This window comes from Colobus angolensis, unplaced genomic scaffold, assembly GCF_000951035.1.
Source record: "Colobus angolensis palliatus isolate OR3802 unplaced genomic scaffold, Cang.pa_1.0 Scaffold10, whole genome shotgun sequence".
NCBI lineage: Eukaryota > Metazoa > Chordata > Mammalia > Primates > Cercopithecidae > Colobus > Colobus angolensis.
In genome coordinates this window covers 19,769,619-19,787,367 of record NW_012110919.1, presented here as the reverse complement: position 1 = coordinate 19,787,367, position 17,749 = coordinate 19,769,619, and the positions used below count along the sequence as shown (strand labels likewise).

General features: G+C 44.0%; 1 protein-coding gene across 3 annotated transcripts in view; it reads left to right on the top strand.

Annotated features, from left to right (window-relative positions):
- The window catches only part of SART3 (squamous cell carcinoma antigen recognized by T cells 3), a 39,794-nt gene that overhangs the window by 19,398 nt on the left and 2,647 nt on the right, over positions 1-17,749 (top strand). For 2 of the 3 annotated variants that reach the window (XM_011935763.1, XM_011935758.1), the window contains exons 7-17: positions 2,891-3,046; positions 3,770-3,908; positions 4,375-4,482; positions 5,192-5,269; positions 5,405-5,463; positions 6,497-6,606; positions 9,941-10,053; positions 10,976-11,052; positions 11,948-12,116; positions 16,053-16,507; positions 16,996-17,148. In XM_011935763.1, coding sequence (XP_011791153.1) covers positions 2,891-3,046; positions 3,770-3,908; positions 4,375-4,482; positions 5,192-5,269; positions 5,405-5,463; positions 6,497-6,606; positions 9,941-10,053; positions 10,976-11,052; positions 11,948-12,116; positions 16,053-16,507; positions 16,996-17,148 — 1,617 coding nt within the window. The remainder of the gene's footprint in view (positions 1-2,890; positions 3,047-3,769; positions 3,909-4,374; positions 4,483-5,191; positions 5,270-5,404; positions 5,464-6,496; positions 6,607-9,940; positions 10,054-10,975; positions 11,053-11,947; positions 12,117-16,052; positions 16,508-16,995; positions 17,149-17,749) is intronic. The other variant, XM_011935769.1, reaches the window with a different exon arrangement.

Sequence of the window (17,749 nt, the reverse complement as noted above, 5' to 3'; positions counted from 1 at the left end):
CAGAGGTGAAGCCCAGGAGGTCAAGGCTGCAGTGAGCTGTAATCATGCCACTGCATTCTCGCCTGAGTGACAAAGCAAAACCCTGTTTCTTAAAAAAAATGTGTTTGGGCCGGGCGCGTTGTACGCTTGTAATCCTAGGAGCCCGAGGCAGGCGAATCACGAGGTCAGGAGTTTGAGACCAGCCAGGCCAACATAGTGAAACCCCGTCTCTACTAAAAATACAAAAAATTAGCTGGGCATGGTGGCTGGTGCCTGTAATCCCAGCTATTTGGGAGGCTGAGGCAGGGGAATCGCTTGAAGCCGGGAGATGGATGTTGCTGTGAGCTGAGATCACGCCACTGCACTCCAGCCCGAGCAACAGTGTAAGCCTCTGTCTCAAAAAAAAAAAAGTCTTTGACCCATTTCCCTTTTGATGTATCTTTTTTCTAATTGATTTGTGGGAGTGCTGAGTCTTAAGTCTTATTTTAAGCTGTATGTGTTGCAGATTTTTTCCCTAGTTTGTTGTCTTTTCACCTTTTTTTTTTTTGGAGACACAGTTTTCGCTTTTTCACCCAGGCTGGAGTGAAGTGGTGTGATCTCGGCTCACTGCAACTCCCCTACCCCCCCCCCCCCCCCAGCGTTTCAAGCGATTCTCCTGCCGCAGCCTCCTGATTAGCTGGGATTATAGGCCCTCGTCACCACGCCCGGCTAATTTTTGTGTTTTTAGTAGAGATGGGGTTTCACCATGTTGGCCAGGCTGGTCTCATACTCCTGACCTCAGGTGATCCACCTGCCTCGGCCTCCCAGAGTGCTGGGATTATAGGCGGGAGACACCGCGACGGCATTTTCACTTTTTTTTTTTTTTTTAATGGTGTCTTTTGATGAACAGTTCTTAGTGATAAATCCAATTAGATTAAAATTCTTTACCTTTTGGTTGTGCTTTTGTTGTGCTTATTTGAAAAATATTACCTAGTTAACTCTAATTTCTTATAAAAATTTTATAGTTTTCTGTTTCATATTTAGGGCCTCATCCACCTGGAATTGATTTTTAAGTGGTATGAGACTGGGTCTGGTTTCATTTTTCCATATGGAGAACCAGTTATTCTAGTACTGAGTTTGATTATTCCTTCCTGCCCTCACTGATGTGCAGTGCCACATCTGTCATAGATTAGCTGTCCATGTATGTGTGGGTCTTTCTCCTGGATTTTCTATTCTGTCCCACTGGCTTATGTTACACTGTTGTAATGATGACAGTTATAATGTTTTGCTCTTGGATAGGGTGAGTCCCATCCACCTTGTTCCTCTTCAAGAGTATCTTGGCTTTTTTTTTCTTTAGCCTTCAATGCTTCCATCAGATTTAGAATCAGCTTTTGTAGTTATGTTTTTAAAATCTTTTTTTTTTTAATTGGAATTGTATTGAACCTGGAGATCAGTTTGGGGAATTGGGGATGAATTTACATGTTCCAATCTATGAACATAGTATAGGTTTCTGCTACTTACATCTTGTCTTTCTGTAAAGCTTTATAATAATATTATAAATTTGTCCAGTGTCTTCAACATGTGACCTTTAGAGTCCCCTGCGAGGGAGAGTTGCTGGTAACAGATTTTCTCTGTTCAAAAAGGTCTTTACTTCCCTTCTTGAAAATTATTTTCTTAGGATATAGAATTCTAGACCAACAACACCAACAACAACAAAAGAATTCTGGATGGACAGTGTGTTCTCAGCAATTGATAGTATCTTTCTGTCTTCTGATGTCTGTTGTTGCTGTTGAGAAGTCAGTGGTTTATATAAATCTTGCTTCTTCAGAGGTAGTCACTGTTTTTTCTCTGACTGCTTTTAAGATCTCATTGATTTGGTTTGCTGTCCTCTGATTTCGTTGCAGTAGGTCCATGTGTGGACTGGCTTGAGGTTTTTTGGGCTTTTTGACTGTTTTTTTCTATCTTTCTTTGCCAACAGTAGGATTGTGAAGATCAAATTCTTAATATATGTCAAGCCAGCAAAAGGTTAACGTTTTACTTAGCTTGCCACCCTCATTTAGATTTTGTCCTTAGTCCTTAGTATTTCTTGTTTCTTTGCCAGTTTGTTGATGAATTTTAAGAAGATATTATATTTAATTTAGTAGTTTTAGTTGTTTTGAATGGTATAGTGTGTCTGGGTAACTAATTCTTCCTCGTTACTAGAAATAGAGGCTGTGAAACATCCCCTTTCTGAGTACGGAGCCTGTGTGTTTTCTTACTCTTCAGCACTACTACTTCTTTCTTTTTCATGTGTAAATGATTTGCATGTACCTGTTCTTCTCAAAACTCCAATCATTCAGTTATGTCATGGCCATCAGCAAAATATGCCTGAAGAGAAAACATGTCGAATAAGATTTTTTTCTAAAAAGAATTTGATCGTATGTCTTTGGATCATTAAACATTCAGCACAGCTGCCTCCATCTTCTGCATTTACCTACATTCTTCCAGGAACTGATATTTGGAATAAGAAACCTGCATCAGGCACCACGATTTTCCAGTTTGGTTGTATTAACTCGACTCAGTAGTCCAAGAACATGACTTCTGGTTTGGAAGGGTGGTTAACAGTGGTCACTGGCAAAGGTGTTGCGTTGCTCTTTCACTCAGTTCCTGATTGATGGGCCACTTAAATTCCCTGTGGTCTAGGAATGGATTTAGAAAAGGGTTTATGGAGCCTTTGTTATGACTGCCATGAACTGGCACTTTGGACCAGATGAGAAGACTCTTGTTGTGCTCAAGAAGTTGTAGAGGCCGTAGTGGAGTGGTTCTGAGAGTGAGGATTTGGCGATTCGTAGTTACTGTAGCCAGTTTTGCCAAAATTTATTTTATTTGCAGATGTGTTGTGCTTCCTGCCAGTAACTCAATTCAACTTTAATACAATTTTCCTGTACTCCAGTTGCAGGCAGAGGCACCAAGGCTGTCGGAATATCAAGCATATATCGATTTTGAGATGAAAATTGGCGATCCTGCTCGCATTCAGTTGATCTTTGAGCGCGCCCTGGTCGAGAACTGCCTTGTCCCAGACTTATGGATCCGTTACAGTCAGTACCTAGTAAGATCACTGTTCTAATTTCATTTTATTTTTGCCAATATTTATAATCTACTTAGAGTGCCAGGAGTTAGTTGCATATGGCCCTGCTCTTGCTTTTCCTCCATCCACTTTTTCTCCTCTTTGCCAACTCGTTTAGGAAGTTTTAGTGTTTCAAGTTATTTTAAAATGGTCACTAACTGTAAGTAAAATTAGCATATGGTCTGTGTTGGGGACTTAAAACAAATTGATATTTTTCTTTTAACTTTTTATTATGGAAAAAATGTAAACATATAAAAGTAGACAGATCAGTAATATGAAACTTCCTGTACCCCTCACCGAGCTTCAACAATTATTAACAATTATAGCTTTAGTTTACTTTGATCTGTAGTCTCACCTACTTGCCCCTTATGTGTTATTTTGAAGCAAATCCAGAAATGATATTTCATTGGTAAATATTTCAGTATGTGTATATAAAATATTTCAGTGTATATGTATAAAATGATCCAAATGAGGTCTATCCAGTAGGGTTGGCTGACGTCTCTGAAGGCTGTTTTAACCTATAAGTTGCTTCTGTCTTTTTTCTCCACTCCCCCTAGTGATTTTTTTTTTTTTTTTGAGGAAACCAGGTCACAAGAGACGTTTATAAGGACATTTGTTTCATCACTTGGTTGTGCTGAAACTGTCTTGTTGATGGTGAATTCTTAATAAAGTTTAATTTCCTAATTCTGGAATTCTTTATCATAGGATCGGCAACTGAAAGTAAAGGATTTGGTTTTATCTGTACATAACCGTGCTGTTAGAAACTGCCCCTGGACAGTTGCCTTATGGAGTCGATACCTCTTGGCCATGGAGAGACATGGAGTTGATCATCAAGTAATTTCTGGTGCGGATGTTTTTGTGGGAGAACTTCTAAGCTATTTGTCCCAAGTGAGATACAGAGAGCGGTGACAAAGTCATTACATCAATGTTCCCTGGGGTTTTCTTTGCGATATGGAGTGTAGTGACAAAAAGGGCTCTGAGAGATGAACTGGTTATATTTGTGGCTTCTTTGAGCTTTTTAACATGCTAATATTCATTGCATTTTCTAAGAAGTTGTAGTCTTTTCTCCAAACTTCCTTGACCTGGAACTCTTCTTGCAGGACGTCTTGTGAAAGAAGTGTTTTCTAGAACACAGTCTGTAGAGTGTTGTAGCACCTTCTCTCTTCAGCATTCCTGTCTAGCTCATTTCATCCTGTTGCATCTATTAGTCTTTAAAGTCATGTAGTGTTTTATAGTCAGTAGAATGTAGTAACTTCATATTAGCTTCCATCTGAATTGGTAACAAATCCTGACTTTTTCTCCAACTCCAGTAACCTTCGAGAAAGCTTTGAATGCTGGCTTCATCCAGGCCACTGATTATGTGGAGATTTGGCAGGCATACCTTGATTACCTGAGGAGAAGAGTTGATTTCAAACAAGGTATTTAAGCGCATGTTTTTCACTTCAGAGCTGAACATGTTCTTAACACAACTTTTGGTGAGATGTCCCAGTTCCCCAGATAGATTGTGATTCGGCAAATGATGTAGACTAGGCATTGGTGACTTTCTCCCCCAGAAATCTTAGCGATTTCTATCTTTAACAAGTCATGCTGTGGATTGTAAAGCAAGAGAGTAATGGTTTATACTGGCCTCTGCCAGCCTCTTTAGTCTTAGCTCTCATTTCTCTTTTCTGGTCTTTTTGTTTATCCTAAATACTTCTTGAAATAAGACTGCTGTGTTTTAGAAAAATGTTTGTACCTCTGTGGGATCCTCTGCCCCTTCATGTCCCCTCCCCAAAACAGCCAGAAAACCCCTAACTTGTAATTGCACACTCGTGTCAGCTGTCACCTCATACAGGTAGCCTTTAGCCATTCTTCTGTTTGCCTGTGTCACCCCAGCTGGGGGAGACTCCCCCCACACAGCACCCTGTGTTCACCTTTTTCACCGTGCTGTCCATACTCTACTCTGTTCTAATTTCTTTCTCCCTGACTATGTGATGAGGGCAGGAATTGGCAGTTTTATTTCTGTGTCCCCTGCATGATGCCAGGTACATAATGGGTCTCTGGGCAGTTTCAGCATAGGATGAAAAACAAGACAAACAAAGCCAGGCTATGTGGTTTCTTAAAGCCTTTTTTTGCACTTTCCACTAGACTCCAGTAAAGAGCTGGAGGAGTTGAGGGCCGCCTTTACTCGTGCCTTGGAGTATCTGAAGCAGGAGGTGGAAGAGCGTAAGTATGCCCCAGCCTGTGGTTTTGCCCAGTTGTATTTCCTGGTCTGTACTATTTCCTGGTTGATGTACCTTTCCAGCTAGAGGCTATTTGTCTCCAAGTTCCTTTCTAATTTTACTAATTCTGTTTTTGAAGGTTTCAATGAAAGTGGTGATCCAAGCTGCGTGATTATGCAGAACTGGGCTAGGATTGAGGTAAACGTTTTAGACAAATCTACCACTTTCACCCACCATTGTTGAATAGCATCCTATTAAACCTTAATTAAAATTGAGTCAGAATCCCAGATAATGGCCTAAGCTCTATAAGGATTTATGTTATTTACCTAGGTAATGGTCTAGGCTCTACAAGGATTCATGTTATTTACCTAGCTTGACACATGTTTGTAAATATGCTGGTGAAAATATTAGCTCCCAGCTAGAAGTTGTGCAGTAAATGTTTAAATGCTAGGTATTCACTCGTTTACTTCCGTCTCTGCCTCTTTGCTTCATTTGTGAGAGCACAGTGAGCGTGTACTGTTTGTCAGCACTGTACTAGGTGCTGTGGGAATAAGAATTCCTGTGCTAGTAAGGCTTCTATCTAATGTAGAAGACAGATTATTTGACAAGTAATTAGAGGATATGATCATTTGAATGTCTTTACTGGGTCAGGGGCTCCAAGGTCAGTAAGACACGGAACCTGCCTTGATCAGCAGGTAGGATTGTAATAATTCTAATCATGTTTTCTCCTCCGAGGGAGCGTCAGATAGAAGAAACTGACATTTGTCAGGTAGTTTCTATATGAGATGCTTATCTCTTAACCATTTTAAAGATGAGAAAACTGAGAATTACAGGTTGCCCAAGTCACAGTTTGTAAGCATTAGTAGCAGAGTGTGCATTTAATACTAGAGCAGCCTTTTTTTTTTTTTTTAAATATTGTCTCTCAAACACTTGTAGTTAAGCTTGATAAAAATAAAAAACAAATGACTATCCAGTACTGTTGCGTAAGCACTGTGTGCTGTCTCTCTCAGTTCTCAGGAAACATAGGCAGATTAGCTTGTGGCTGCAGAAAGGCTCAAGTGTTTGGGCTGGGCCGTTTACCACTGGAGGGAGGCCTGGGGAATGCCCAGGGACGTCTGTAACAGTAATAGTTGTGGGGTGCTTTTTATGTGTGTCTGTTGGAAGTATGTTGTATGATGGGTGTCGACATCATAAGGTTCAGGTCTCCTAACAGCCTGCTGATGCACTTTAGGCTCGACTGTGCAATAACATGCAGAAAGCTCGGGAACTCTGGGATAGCATCATGACCAGAGGAAACGCCAAGTACGCCAACATGTGGCTAGAGTATTACAACCTGGAAAGGTAACTGATCTCGGGGTGGGGAGGGAGGCAGTGCTTGTCAGCTGTGCACCCATCTTCACTCCTGGCTGACTCCTACCAGCTTGGACTAGCTCTTTAGAACTGTTCATTGCATAACATTGCTACATTGCTGGGGATTTAGAACTTCTTTCATTCTGTCTCTTTCAGTAGTGGGTACATTTTTAATTTTTATCATACTTTGTGCCTTGAACTCATAGCTGTGCATTTCTTATAATTTGTTTTTGTTTTGATTTTTGGGCATGATATTTTATTTGACCTTTTGGAGCTATTTATTTTTTATATTTGCTTTTATAGCAAAGTAGAAAATACTAAAAAGCTAAGAGAAAAAAAACTCAAATTACTGACCCAGTCATAACCATGACTCATTCTTTTTTTTTGAGATGGAGTCTCGCTCTGTTGCCCAGGCTGGAGTGCAGTGGCCGGATCTCAGCTCACTGCAAGCTCCGTCTCCCGGGTTCATGCCATTCTCCTGCCTCGGCCTCCCGAGTAGCTGGGACTACAGGCGCCCGCCATCTCGCCCGGCTAGTTTTTTGTATTTTAGTAGAGACGGGGTTTCACCGTGTTAGCCAGGATGGTCTCGATCTCCTGACTTTGTGATCCACCCGTCTCGGCCTCCCAAAGTGCTGGGATTACAGGCTTGAGCCACCGCGCCCGGCCTATGACTCATTCTTTGAGACTTTTCTATGTTTAAATTTTTTTGTAATGAAAATGCAATTATAGCATACATGTGTTACAAGCCTTTAAAACTGTTTGAATGAAATAAGATATGCCTAACAATATTCATAACATGGGGAAAACATAAAGAATGTGAGCACCTTTTCAGTCTGTCTTGAACATTGTTCATCGCATAACATTGCTACATTGCTGGGGTGTTTTTTGATTGTTTTTTCCCTATTTAAAAAACACTGTGTGCCCATATTAGTCAGAATATTTACAAAAATACGTGATAGAAAGCGACAGTTTCTTTTCTTTTTTGGGGGGAGGTGGGGAGTCACACTCTCACCCAGGCTGAAGTGCAGTGGCTCAGTCTCAGCTGCAACCTCGCCTCCTGGGTTTAATCTATTCTTCTGCCTCAACCTCTTGAGTAGCTGGGATTACAGGTGTGCACCACCACACCTGGCTAATTTTTGTATTTTTTTTTTTTTTTTAGAAGAGACAGTTTCACCATGTTGGTCATGCTGACCACAAGTGATCCTCCTGCCTCGGCCTCCCAAAGTGTAGGAATTACAGGCGTGAGCCGCCGTATCCGGCTAAAAGTGACAGTTATGATCCCACCCCAGAGAAAACCACTGTTAAAGCTTGTTGAGTATTCCCCTAGATCAGCAGTTCACAATTTTTTTGGTCTTAGGATCCGTTTTCCACTCTTAAAATTGGAGGATCCCAAAACACTTTTATGTATGTGAGTTATATCTATTGATATTTATAATTTATAAATTGAGAAATGTAAAAAACATTTTCATTCATTTAAATATAACAAATTATTTAGCATTAATAACTTTTTTGAACAGTGACTGTTTTTCAGACTCCAAAATAATACAGTGAGAAAAGTGGCATTGTTTTCTATTTTTGCAGATATATTTAGCCCGGCCTAGTAGAAGACAGCTAAATTCTCATGTCTGTTACCGATTCTGTCTGTTGTGATCTGTTGTTTTCATTGAAGAGTGTGATAAGAGGTTAGAAAAGAAGGGTATTTTAGAAGCATTTTCAGATAATCGTAGGTATTCTTCTTTCATACATATTATAGCAAAACTTCAGTGTTGCATGTGGAATCTAAAACCATATTGACAGATTCTGTTACAGTAATATCCATTTGTCTATTTTATCTTTCACACGATGCCATAATTCTACGACATTATTTGGAAAAATCCCAATTCACTAAATCATGCAGCTCTTTCAAATGTTGACGTATTTTCTTCTATAGTATTAAAAAATCGTATTTGTTCATATCTGTACTGATCTTAGTAGAAAAGTATTTTAAGTAGGAAGCTGTCAGACTTGTGGTGGCAGATACAAGTTTTCCAAAATTCTAATTTTCACTTGAAAGCTTAAATTCTATCACATACAACAAATATTGTCAGTGGTTTTCCCCAGAGTGGCAGCCTCACTTTGTAAATTTTCAAAAACGTCTGCCAAATACCCAGGTCTGAGTAACTGACTGTGGTTTGCCACTCAAGTTTTCTTTCAAGTAAAAATGGTGTCCTTGAAAAAAGTGACTTGGTCAGCTCGCAACTCAAATGGTAATATGTTTTTTTTTTTTGCAATCACCGTTGTACTTCAGTATGAGAAGGGCTTTAAGTGTACTTAGTATTTCATCACACAGTGCATTAAAAAGGTTTCTGCTGCCTTGATTTGTGCTAAGGGCCACCATTACTTGTGCACTGTCTTGAAGATGTCAACACAGTGAAAAAGTCCAGTAATGTCTTGGTATTATTATTATAAAAGGAGTTTTGACTTTGCAGGCCCCCTGAGAGGCTCTGGGAGAGCCTCAGGGGTACATGGATCCTACTTTGAGAACCAGTGCTCTGAACTTTTTTCTGAGTATCATAATATGTATATATAATTATGTATATTTAAAGTGTTTTAAAAACATATACGAATACACTGTTTCATAACAGTTATGATTAACAGAATTGTTGTGTAGCTGTTGTGATTAGCAGTGTACAAAAAAGATCTGTTGGCGACCAGCCTGGCCAGCCTGGTGAAACCCTATCTCTATTAAAAATACAAAAATTAGCTGGGTGTAGTGGTGGGCACCTGTAATCCCAGCTACTTGGGAGGCTGAAGCAGGAGAATTGCCTGAACCTGGGAGGCAGAGGTTGGAGTGAGCCGAGATCGTGCCATTGCACTCCTACCTGGGTGACAAGAGCGAGACTCTGTCTCAAAAAAAAAAAAAAAAAGATTTGACTCTGGATATGAAATTTGACACTTCCCTGGATTCATGACTCTCCCCTCAGTAGGACTCCATAGTAAAATTTCCCTGGGGACTGTATCAGGTTACAGAGAGCTGTTGGACTCCCCGCCATGTGCCGCACATGTGAATGCTGTAAAGGCAGAGTGGTGGTTGCAGATCACATTCTCAGGTATGCTTTCCAGTAGCCCCTGCATGGCTGAGGGAGAGTGCTTCAGGGAGATCCTTAGTAGGTGACTGTAGAGACTGTGGAAGGAGAAGGCATCGTGGATAGATCTGAAAGCAAAGGTCTTCTCAGAAGCTAGAGTTACTGAAGAGTGAGTTTCTACCTGGGAGAAGACGGCCTCTCTCTTTGAGTGACTTCCACTTTGTGTCCTGGTGGCAGCAACTTTTTGTTTTCTGCCTTAGAGCGCATGGTGACACCCAGCACTGCCGGAAGGCCCTGCACCGGGCTGTCCAGTGCACCAGTGACTACCCAGAGCACGTCTGTGAAGTGTTACTCACCATGGAGAGGACAGAAGGTGGGACCCCCGGCTTTCTTCTGGCTTGGAGCCTAATCCATTTGCTGTTTGGTCTCAAGTAGGAGCATCTGGTTATAGTCTGGCGACAGACTGTGTTTACGTTGCCACCCCTTAAGTGGTGCCCTATGATTAGATTGTCACAAGTGTCCTGAAAATGAGTCCTCCTGCAGCTCTTCTCAAATTCCGCAGCTACCAGGAGGACTATGTGATGCCACTGTAGCATAGAGTTCTAATTCTTTGTTGGGGGGACTGTGCGTTCGATGTTTAGCAGCATCCCTGGCTTCTAGCCCTGAAATGCCAGTAGCAACTTCCTCACTGCAACCAAACATGACAACCAGAAATGTCTGTTAACATTGCCAAGTGTCTCTTGATGGGCAGAATCCCTCCTTTGAGAGCCACTGTGCTCTAGTACAACGTCTGTCCAACAAAGGACCTTGGAGAGGCAGATGGCTCAGTGTGTTCTTTGCATCCCTTGTTAAATTTCAGAGCCTTCAGATAGAAAAATAATATGAACTTATCTGTGGGTATTGGTCTGGATTTTGAGTATGGATCCCTCAGAACTGGGAATCAAAGACCACCAAAAAATAAGAAATAAATGCCTCAACATTTGAGTAGCTCTTAAAATTCTTCAGTCTTAATATAAATGTACTTTTTGCGTTAGAACGTTTTCATATTCTTTGCCGTCTAGAGCCCTTAATAGATCATATTCTGGTTTTCAAGTCTCTCCTGAAAGGGAAGGGACATTTGAAACCCACTTAGAAGGACTATTTGAATTCTGAACTTCAGTGCTACATGGATTACATTTTCTTCTTATTTGATGGGAGAGATCTCTTCTGGAGGTATAGAGAAATTAAGAAAAATTTATGTGATTGTATCCTTCAGAATCCTAAAGAGTGAAAGTTTTGCTTCTCTTTCTTTCAAGGTTCTTTAGAAGATTGGGATATAGCTGTTCAGAAAACTGAAACCCGATTAGCTCGTGTCAATGAGCAGAGAATGAAGGTAATGACAGTGTTTGTTTGAAGTCTTTGGCACCTCTGGTAGCTATTTTGGCTCGGTTTGGTATGGATGTTTCTTGTCAAGACATTTTACATTTTCCTAAGTGTCTTTTACTCAGTATTAATTATAAAATATTTAGATCAATGCTTAAACCTGTCTTTTTAGATTGTTCTAAAACTTCAGCCCCAATATTAAGTACTTGTTTCATGTAGTGAGGGAATTTTGACTCTAAAATTTACTAGAATGGATGAAAAAGAGTAAAGAAGAGCCTCACTTAGCCTAGTGAGTGGAACATGAACACCCCTAACTTATTTAGGGCTTTAGTTTTATGGATTTTTTTTTTTTTTTTGATACGGAGTCTCGCTCTGTCACCACCAGGCTGGAGATCAGTGGCACATATTGGCTCACTGCAAGCTCCGCCTCCCGGGTTCGTGCCATTCTCCTGCCTCGGCCTCCTGAGTAACTGGGACTACAGGCTCCCCACCACACCCGGCTGATTTTTTTGTATTTTTTTAGTGGAGACGGGATTTCACCATGTTAGCCAGGATGGTCTCGATCTCCTGACCTCGTGATCCACCCATCTCGGCCTCCCAGAGTGCTGGGATTACAGGCGTGAGTCAATGCCCCCGGCCAGTTTTATGGATTTTTTTTCGCTTCCTTTTGATGAGTAATGATTAGGGTGAGGAAATTGCTAATATTAACAAAGACATCAGATCCAGAATTCCAAAGAACCTGAATGAGCACTGGTGTGGAACAGCTGTGAGCCTGTCCACATTTTTCTCCAGATCTCGCTTTTCATTTAGTAATGAACTTCCACTCCCTCTCCCCTTTCATGACAAATCAGTATAGTGAATGTAACTGCCACATCCAGCGATGCATCATCTTCCCATTTTTCTAGGCTGCAGAGAAGGAAGCGGCCCTTGTGCAGCAAGAAGAAGAAAAGGCTGAACAACGGAAAAGAGCCCGGGCCGAGAAGAAAGCGTTGAAAAAGAAGAAAAAGACCAGAGGCCCGGAGAAGCGCGGAGCAGATGAGGACGATGAGAAAGAGTGGGGCGATGATGAAGAAGGTAAGGAGCTCTTGAGAAATTGTGTTTTGAAACGTATCAAAGTTAGAGAAGTTGCGAAAACAATATGAAGAACTTTCTTCCCTGTACCATTTGAGAATACGTTACCAGCTTGATACCCATCACCCTTTGATCACTGTTAGGGTGTATGTCTTACAAACAAGGGCCCTCTTCTCCATGACTGGAATGCAACCATCAGAGCCGGGGTTAGCTAATCCCATCTAATCCTCAGACCCCAGCCATAGGCTCCCGTTTGTCCTGATAATGTCCTTTGTAGTGAAAGGATCCGGTTCAGGATGCACTGTTGTGTTTAGCTGTCTTGTCTCCTGGATCTCCTTCCGTCTGGAGCACTCCTCAGCTGTTCTTTACTCTGATGACCTGCACTCTTGGAAGGGGACAGGCCAGTTGCTGTGTTGTGTCCCTCAGCCTGGGTGTGTCTGATGCTCCCTAGGGATTGGATTCCGCTCATGCATCTCGGGCAGGAATAGTGCACAATCGCTCCTGTGGCCTGCTCATTGAGTCCCATCAGGTGGACTGTGATTCGCTTTGTTCCACTGCTGGCGACAACCCTTTGGATAATTATTTATGTTGATGCTCTACTTATCCCAGGTTTGGCTAGCAGGAGTTCCATCACACAGGCTTCTGTGTCCCTTTGACCTGTCCTCTTGTTCTTTGATCATTTCCTTACCTTCTGGCACACAATACCCAAGGGTCATCTTGTACTTTCCATAACTCAGTCCTGGAATCCATCATTTCTCCAAGGTTCCTTTGAGTGATGAGTGGTATTTAGGAGGTGCTGGTTGTGCTCACTGCTGTTGGGTATTGTTCCTAGGCCTGAGTGGTCGAGGGTAGGGAGTGTGTGTGTGTGCGCGCGCGCGTGCACGTGCATGTGTACGCAGACATATTTATGTCCGTATTTACTTCTGTAACTATTTGTGTATGCTGAAAATCATGATTTCACACCAGTACCTCCAGTTCCAGTTTAACACCACAAGGTTCCCTTGCGTACTTGCAACGCCTTTCTCTCTCTTTTTAAAATTTATTTATTCATTTATTTTTGAGACAGTCTCGCTTTGTTGCCCAGGCTGGAGTGCAACGGGGTGATCTTGGCTCACTTCAACCTCCGCCTTCTGGGTTCAAGTGATTCTTGTGCCTCAGCCTCCCAAGTAGCTGGGATTACAGGCACGCACCATCACACCTGGCTAATTTTTTGTATTTTTAGTAGAGATGGGGTTTCGCCATGTTGGCCAGGCTGGTCTTGAACTTGTGGCCTCAAGTGATCCACCTGCCTCGGCCTCCCAAAGTGCTGAGATTACAGGTGTGAGCCACCGTGCCCAGCCATGTCATGCCCTTTTCTGACCTTGAGAAACTTGGCTTTCTTTATCCTCAGCATCCTCACTTATTCCACCCGGCCCCTGTAGGTATGTAATCAACTTCCTGTCCCTGCCTCCCCTTCTGACAGGTGCCATCCCCACCCTGTTTGGTCTCCCACACCCGGGGTCAGGCACGGCTCTGCATGGACACCCTTGCCTCCTTCACTCAGGCTTCCAGATCTAGGCTGGGTCCCTGCCACTGCCCCATGCCTGCTCGTCTTCTTCCTTCCATTCAGGCTCTAGCATCCCGCACCATTGCTGCAGCCCCTACCCTGCACAGACCTGCCAAGCTTGGCCCTGCTTTTTTTTTTTTCTTTTTGAGAGGGAGTCTCGCTCTGTTGAGGCTGGAATGCAGTTGCATGATCTTGGAGTATAGGAGAAGATCGGCCGGGCGCGGTGGCTCAAGCCTGTAATCCCAGCACTTTGGGAGGCCGAGACGGGCGGATCACCAGGTCAGGAGATCGAGACCATCCTGGCTAACACGGTGAAACCCCGTCTCTACTAAAAAATACAAAAAACTAGCCAGGCGAGGTGGCGGGCGCCTGTAGTCCCAGCTACTCGGGAGGCTGAGGCAGGAGAATGGCATGAACCCGGGAGGCGGAGCTTGCAGTGAGCTGAGATCCGGCCATTGCACTCCAGCCCGGGCGGCAGAGCAAGACTCCATCTCAAAAAAAAAAAAAAAAAAAAAAAAAAGATCTTGCTCTGTCCAGGCTGGAGTGCAGTTGCATGATCTCGGCTCACTGCAACCTCCGCCTCCTGGGTTCAAGCGATTCTCCTCCCTCAGCCTCTTAAGTAGCTGGGATTACAGTTCGCCCGCCACCACACCCAGCTAATTTTTGTATTTTACTAGAGATAGGGTTTCACCATGTTAGCCAGGCTGGTCTGGAACTCTTGACCTTAAGTGATCCTCCCGCCTTGGTCTCCCAAAGTGCTGGTATTACAGGCATGAGATACTGCACCTGGCCTTGGCTCTGCTTTTAATGGTTCTGACTTAGTGGAATTTTCCAGCAGTGTTTCTTTCACCCTTGTAATTTCAGGGATGGGCAGCTCTGGGTCATATTTATTTCAGAGAGTCAGTCAAGGTAAAGAATTGTCTCTGGTGGCTGGGGTGGTAGCTCACGCCTGTAATCCCAGCACTTTGGAAGGCTGAGGTAGGCGGATCACCTGAGGTCAGGGGTTCAAGACCAGCCTGGCCAACATCGTGAAAACCTGCCTCTACTAAAAATACAAAAATTAGCTGGCCGTGGTGGTGGGCGCCTGTTTTCCCAGCTACTCGGGAGGCCAAGGCAGGAGAATCACTTGAGTCCGGGAGGCGGAGGTTGCAATGAGCTGAGATCATGCTGTTGCACTCCAGCCTGGGAGACAGAGCAAGATGCCGCCTCAAAAAAAAAAAAAAAAAGAATTGTCTCTGGACGTGAAACGACTCTCTGTACACTTTCTTAGTACAGATGTGTGAGCCAGAGAGAACTGGGAATGGAGTCATCCATCGTTGAGTTGACCTTGCTTGCACACCTTGTTTGGGCTGTCCTAAATGACTGAGGGTGGCTCATTGCTCCTCTGGCCTCACAGTTTAGCAGAGTAAGGCAAATGTGATGTGTGACCGCAGTGTCATGTGATCAGGGCATGGCGTGTGATCAGGACTGTGGGAGATGGAGTTGTTAATACTGGTGGAGGCCAAAGAAGGCACTAGTGGGTCAGCTTCATACTAGGAAGACTGTGGGGAAGAGATGCGGCATCCAGGGGGAAGACCGAGTGACTGTCTAGCAGCAAGAAGGGAAGGGCTGAGCTAGACAGGGAGCCAATGTTAGCACAGCCTGAAGGCACAGCACAGCCTGGCATTCTCTGTGAGCGGCAGATAATTGGGTTTGAACTCGGATGCGTGGGAGAGGGATGGGGCAGTGGTTGAGGAGGCTGCAGTGGTAGGTGGGCCAGTCAGCTGGACCCAGCCCAAGGACACTCTTGAATACAGTAGCAGTATGCAGGGCTTACATTACATTGTAAAGTCAGTGGGTGAACTGATGGGGAGGTCTGTTTGCCAGAGACTGATAGTCTGTTGAACTTCAGTACTGGCCCTGTGGAGGCAGTGGTGAGGACAGACTGCAGTAGAAGATTGTGGTTAGGCTCTCTTAAGGACACAAGACCTTACTGAAAGTGTTTTAGAAACCATAGACCCTTTGTAGTGCTTTTCCTAATGTGCTCCCTGGGGCACGGGCATCAGTCACTAGGGTGCTTTTCCAGTGCAGATTCTCCTGTCCTATCCCACCCCTGTTGACCTGGGCTTTATAGGAGAGGGGCCCTGGAATTTGCCTTCTGAACTTTGAGATCCACTGACCTTTTGTATAATTTGCCTTTTGTATAATTTAAGAGTGGACAGTGGGGATTTATGTTGTTACTTCCACTTGATTGAGCCCACTTACCCGAGTGAAATTGGGGCACAGAAAGTTGTGGGACAGGTCAGGTGGGTCACAAAAGACTTCTCAGGGGTGATGCTTGCCTCACCTCTGTTCAAGCTCCCTGAAGAGAAGTAACAGTTAACCATGGCCACTTTTCTTTTGAAAACCTGTAGAGCAGCCTTCCAAACGCAGAAGGGTCGAGAACAGCATCCCTGCAGCTGGAGAAACACAAAACGTAGAAGTAGCAGCAGGGCCTGCTGGGAAATGTGCCACTGTAGACGTGGAACCCCCTTCGAAGCAGAAGGAGAAGGCAGCCTCCCTGAAGAGGGACATGCCTAAGGTGCTGCACGACAGCAGCAAGGACAGCATCACCGTCTTTGTCAGCAACCTGCCCTACAGCATGCAGGAGCCAGACGTGAAGCTCAGGCCACTCTTCGAGGCCTGTGGGGAGGTGGTCCAGATCAGACCCATCTTCAGCAATCGCGGGGATTTCCGAGGCTACTGCTACGTGGAGTTTAAAGAGGAGAAATCAGCCCTTCAGGCACTGGAGATGGACCGGAAAAGTGTAGAAGGGAGGCCAATGTTTGTTTCCCCCTGTGTGGATAAGAGCAAAAACCCCGATTTTAAGGTAGGTTTATGGAGAAAAAGAATACCTTTCATCATGGTTGCTTTAGACAGGCACTTTCTTCCTGCAGCAGTGATATTTAGGGTAGACATGGAAGTTTTATGCTGTGTTTGGATGTAAACTTCCTTGTGAGCCAAGGTCGGTCCTGAGCCGGCTGACTGAGGTCTGACTCATGGCATGGCACCTTCTTGCTGGGTGCTTAGTAATGACAAGGGACTGTGCTGAATGCTTTATGTGTGTCACCTCATTGACTCCTCATCAGACTCTGTGAATGGCCACTTTTATTCTTGCCGTTTTACAGAGGAAGACATGGAGGCCTGGAGAGGTTAAGTGACTCACCCCGGTGGCCCCGTTAACAAGTTTCAGAGCATGGCTTGGCTCTAGTCTGCCTGGCTGGGCTGCTCCTGGGGACAAGGCTGGTGTCAGAGGAGTCAGGTGAGCTGGGTCATGCCTCGAATCATGGTTTTTCTCTGTCTTCCTTCTTCCTATAGGTGTTCAGGTACAGCACTTCCCTAGAGAAACACAAGCTGTTCATCTCAGGCCTGCCTTTCTCCTGTACTAAAGAAGAACTAGAAGAAATCTGTAAGGCTCATGGCACCGTGAAGGACCTCAGGCTGGTCACCAACCGGGCTGGCAAACCAAAGGTCAGAGTCAGAGCAGATCGTGCCTTGTCTTCAAGGCTTGGGCAAACTTCCTGTCTGTCTCTGTTCAAAGATGATTTAGCCTCTAGAATGGGTTCCTAGTTTGTCTGCTGAGAAACAAAAGTTAATTTCACAGAAAGATCTGCACATTTAGCTCTACTTACATTTGGAGTCAGATTAACTGGTTTTTAGTTAATTGTGCTAAAAAGAATAGAGCAGTTGGAAATAGATGATCATGAATTCACCACACTATGGCCCCTGGCTGTGGGGCTTGGGGGAAGCCCTGTGACCAATAGCACATGGGCTTTGGGGTGGGCACCCTCCTGCAGCCTCTTCCCTCTGTCCCAGGCCTCTCTTTCCCTGGGGCCTCCAGCCAGGTCCCTTGAGTCCCTCCATTGCAGTGCCTCTTCTGCTGTCCTTCCTTCTTGGCACGCTCAGTCTCCTGCTAAGTCCTTTTGTACCCCATTTTGTGTAGTAAGTGGTTTTGTTATTGTCTACCCACCGCCCACTCTCCCTCCCCTTTATCCAGGTTAATGGAGAGAAAAAGAGGATGAAATGAGGGAGTGGGTGAAGGCACAGAAACATGAGGGCTCACCTGGGCTGC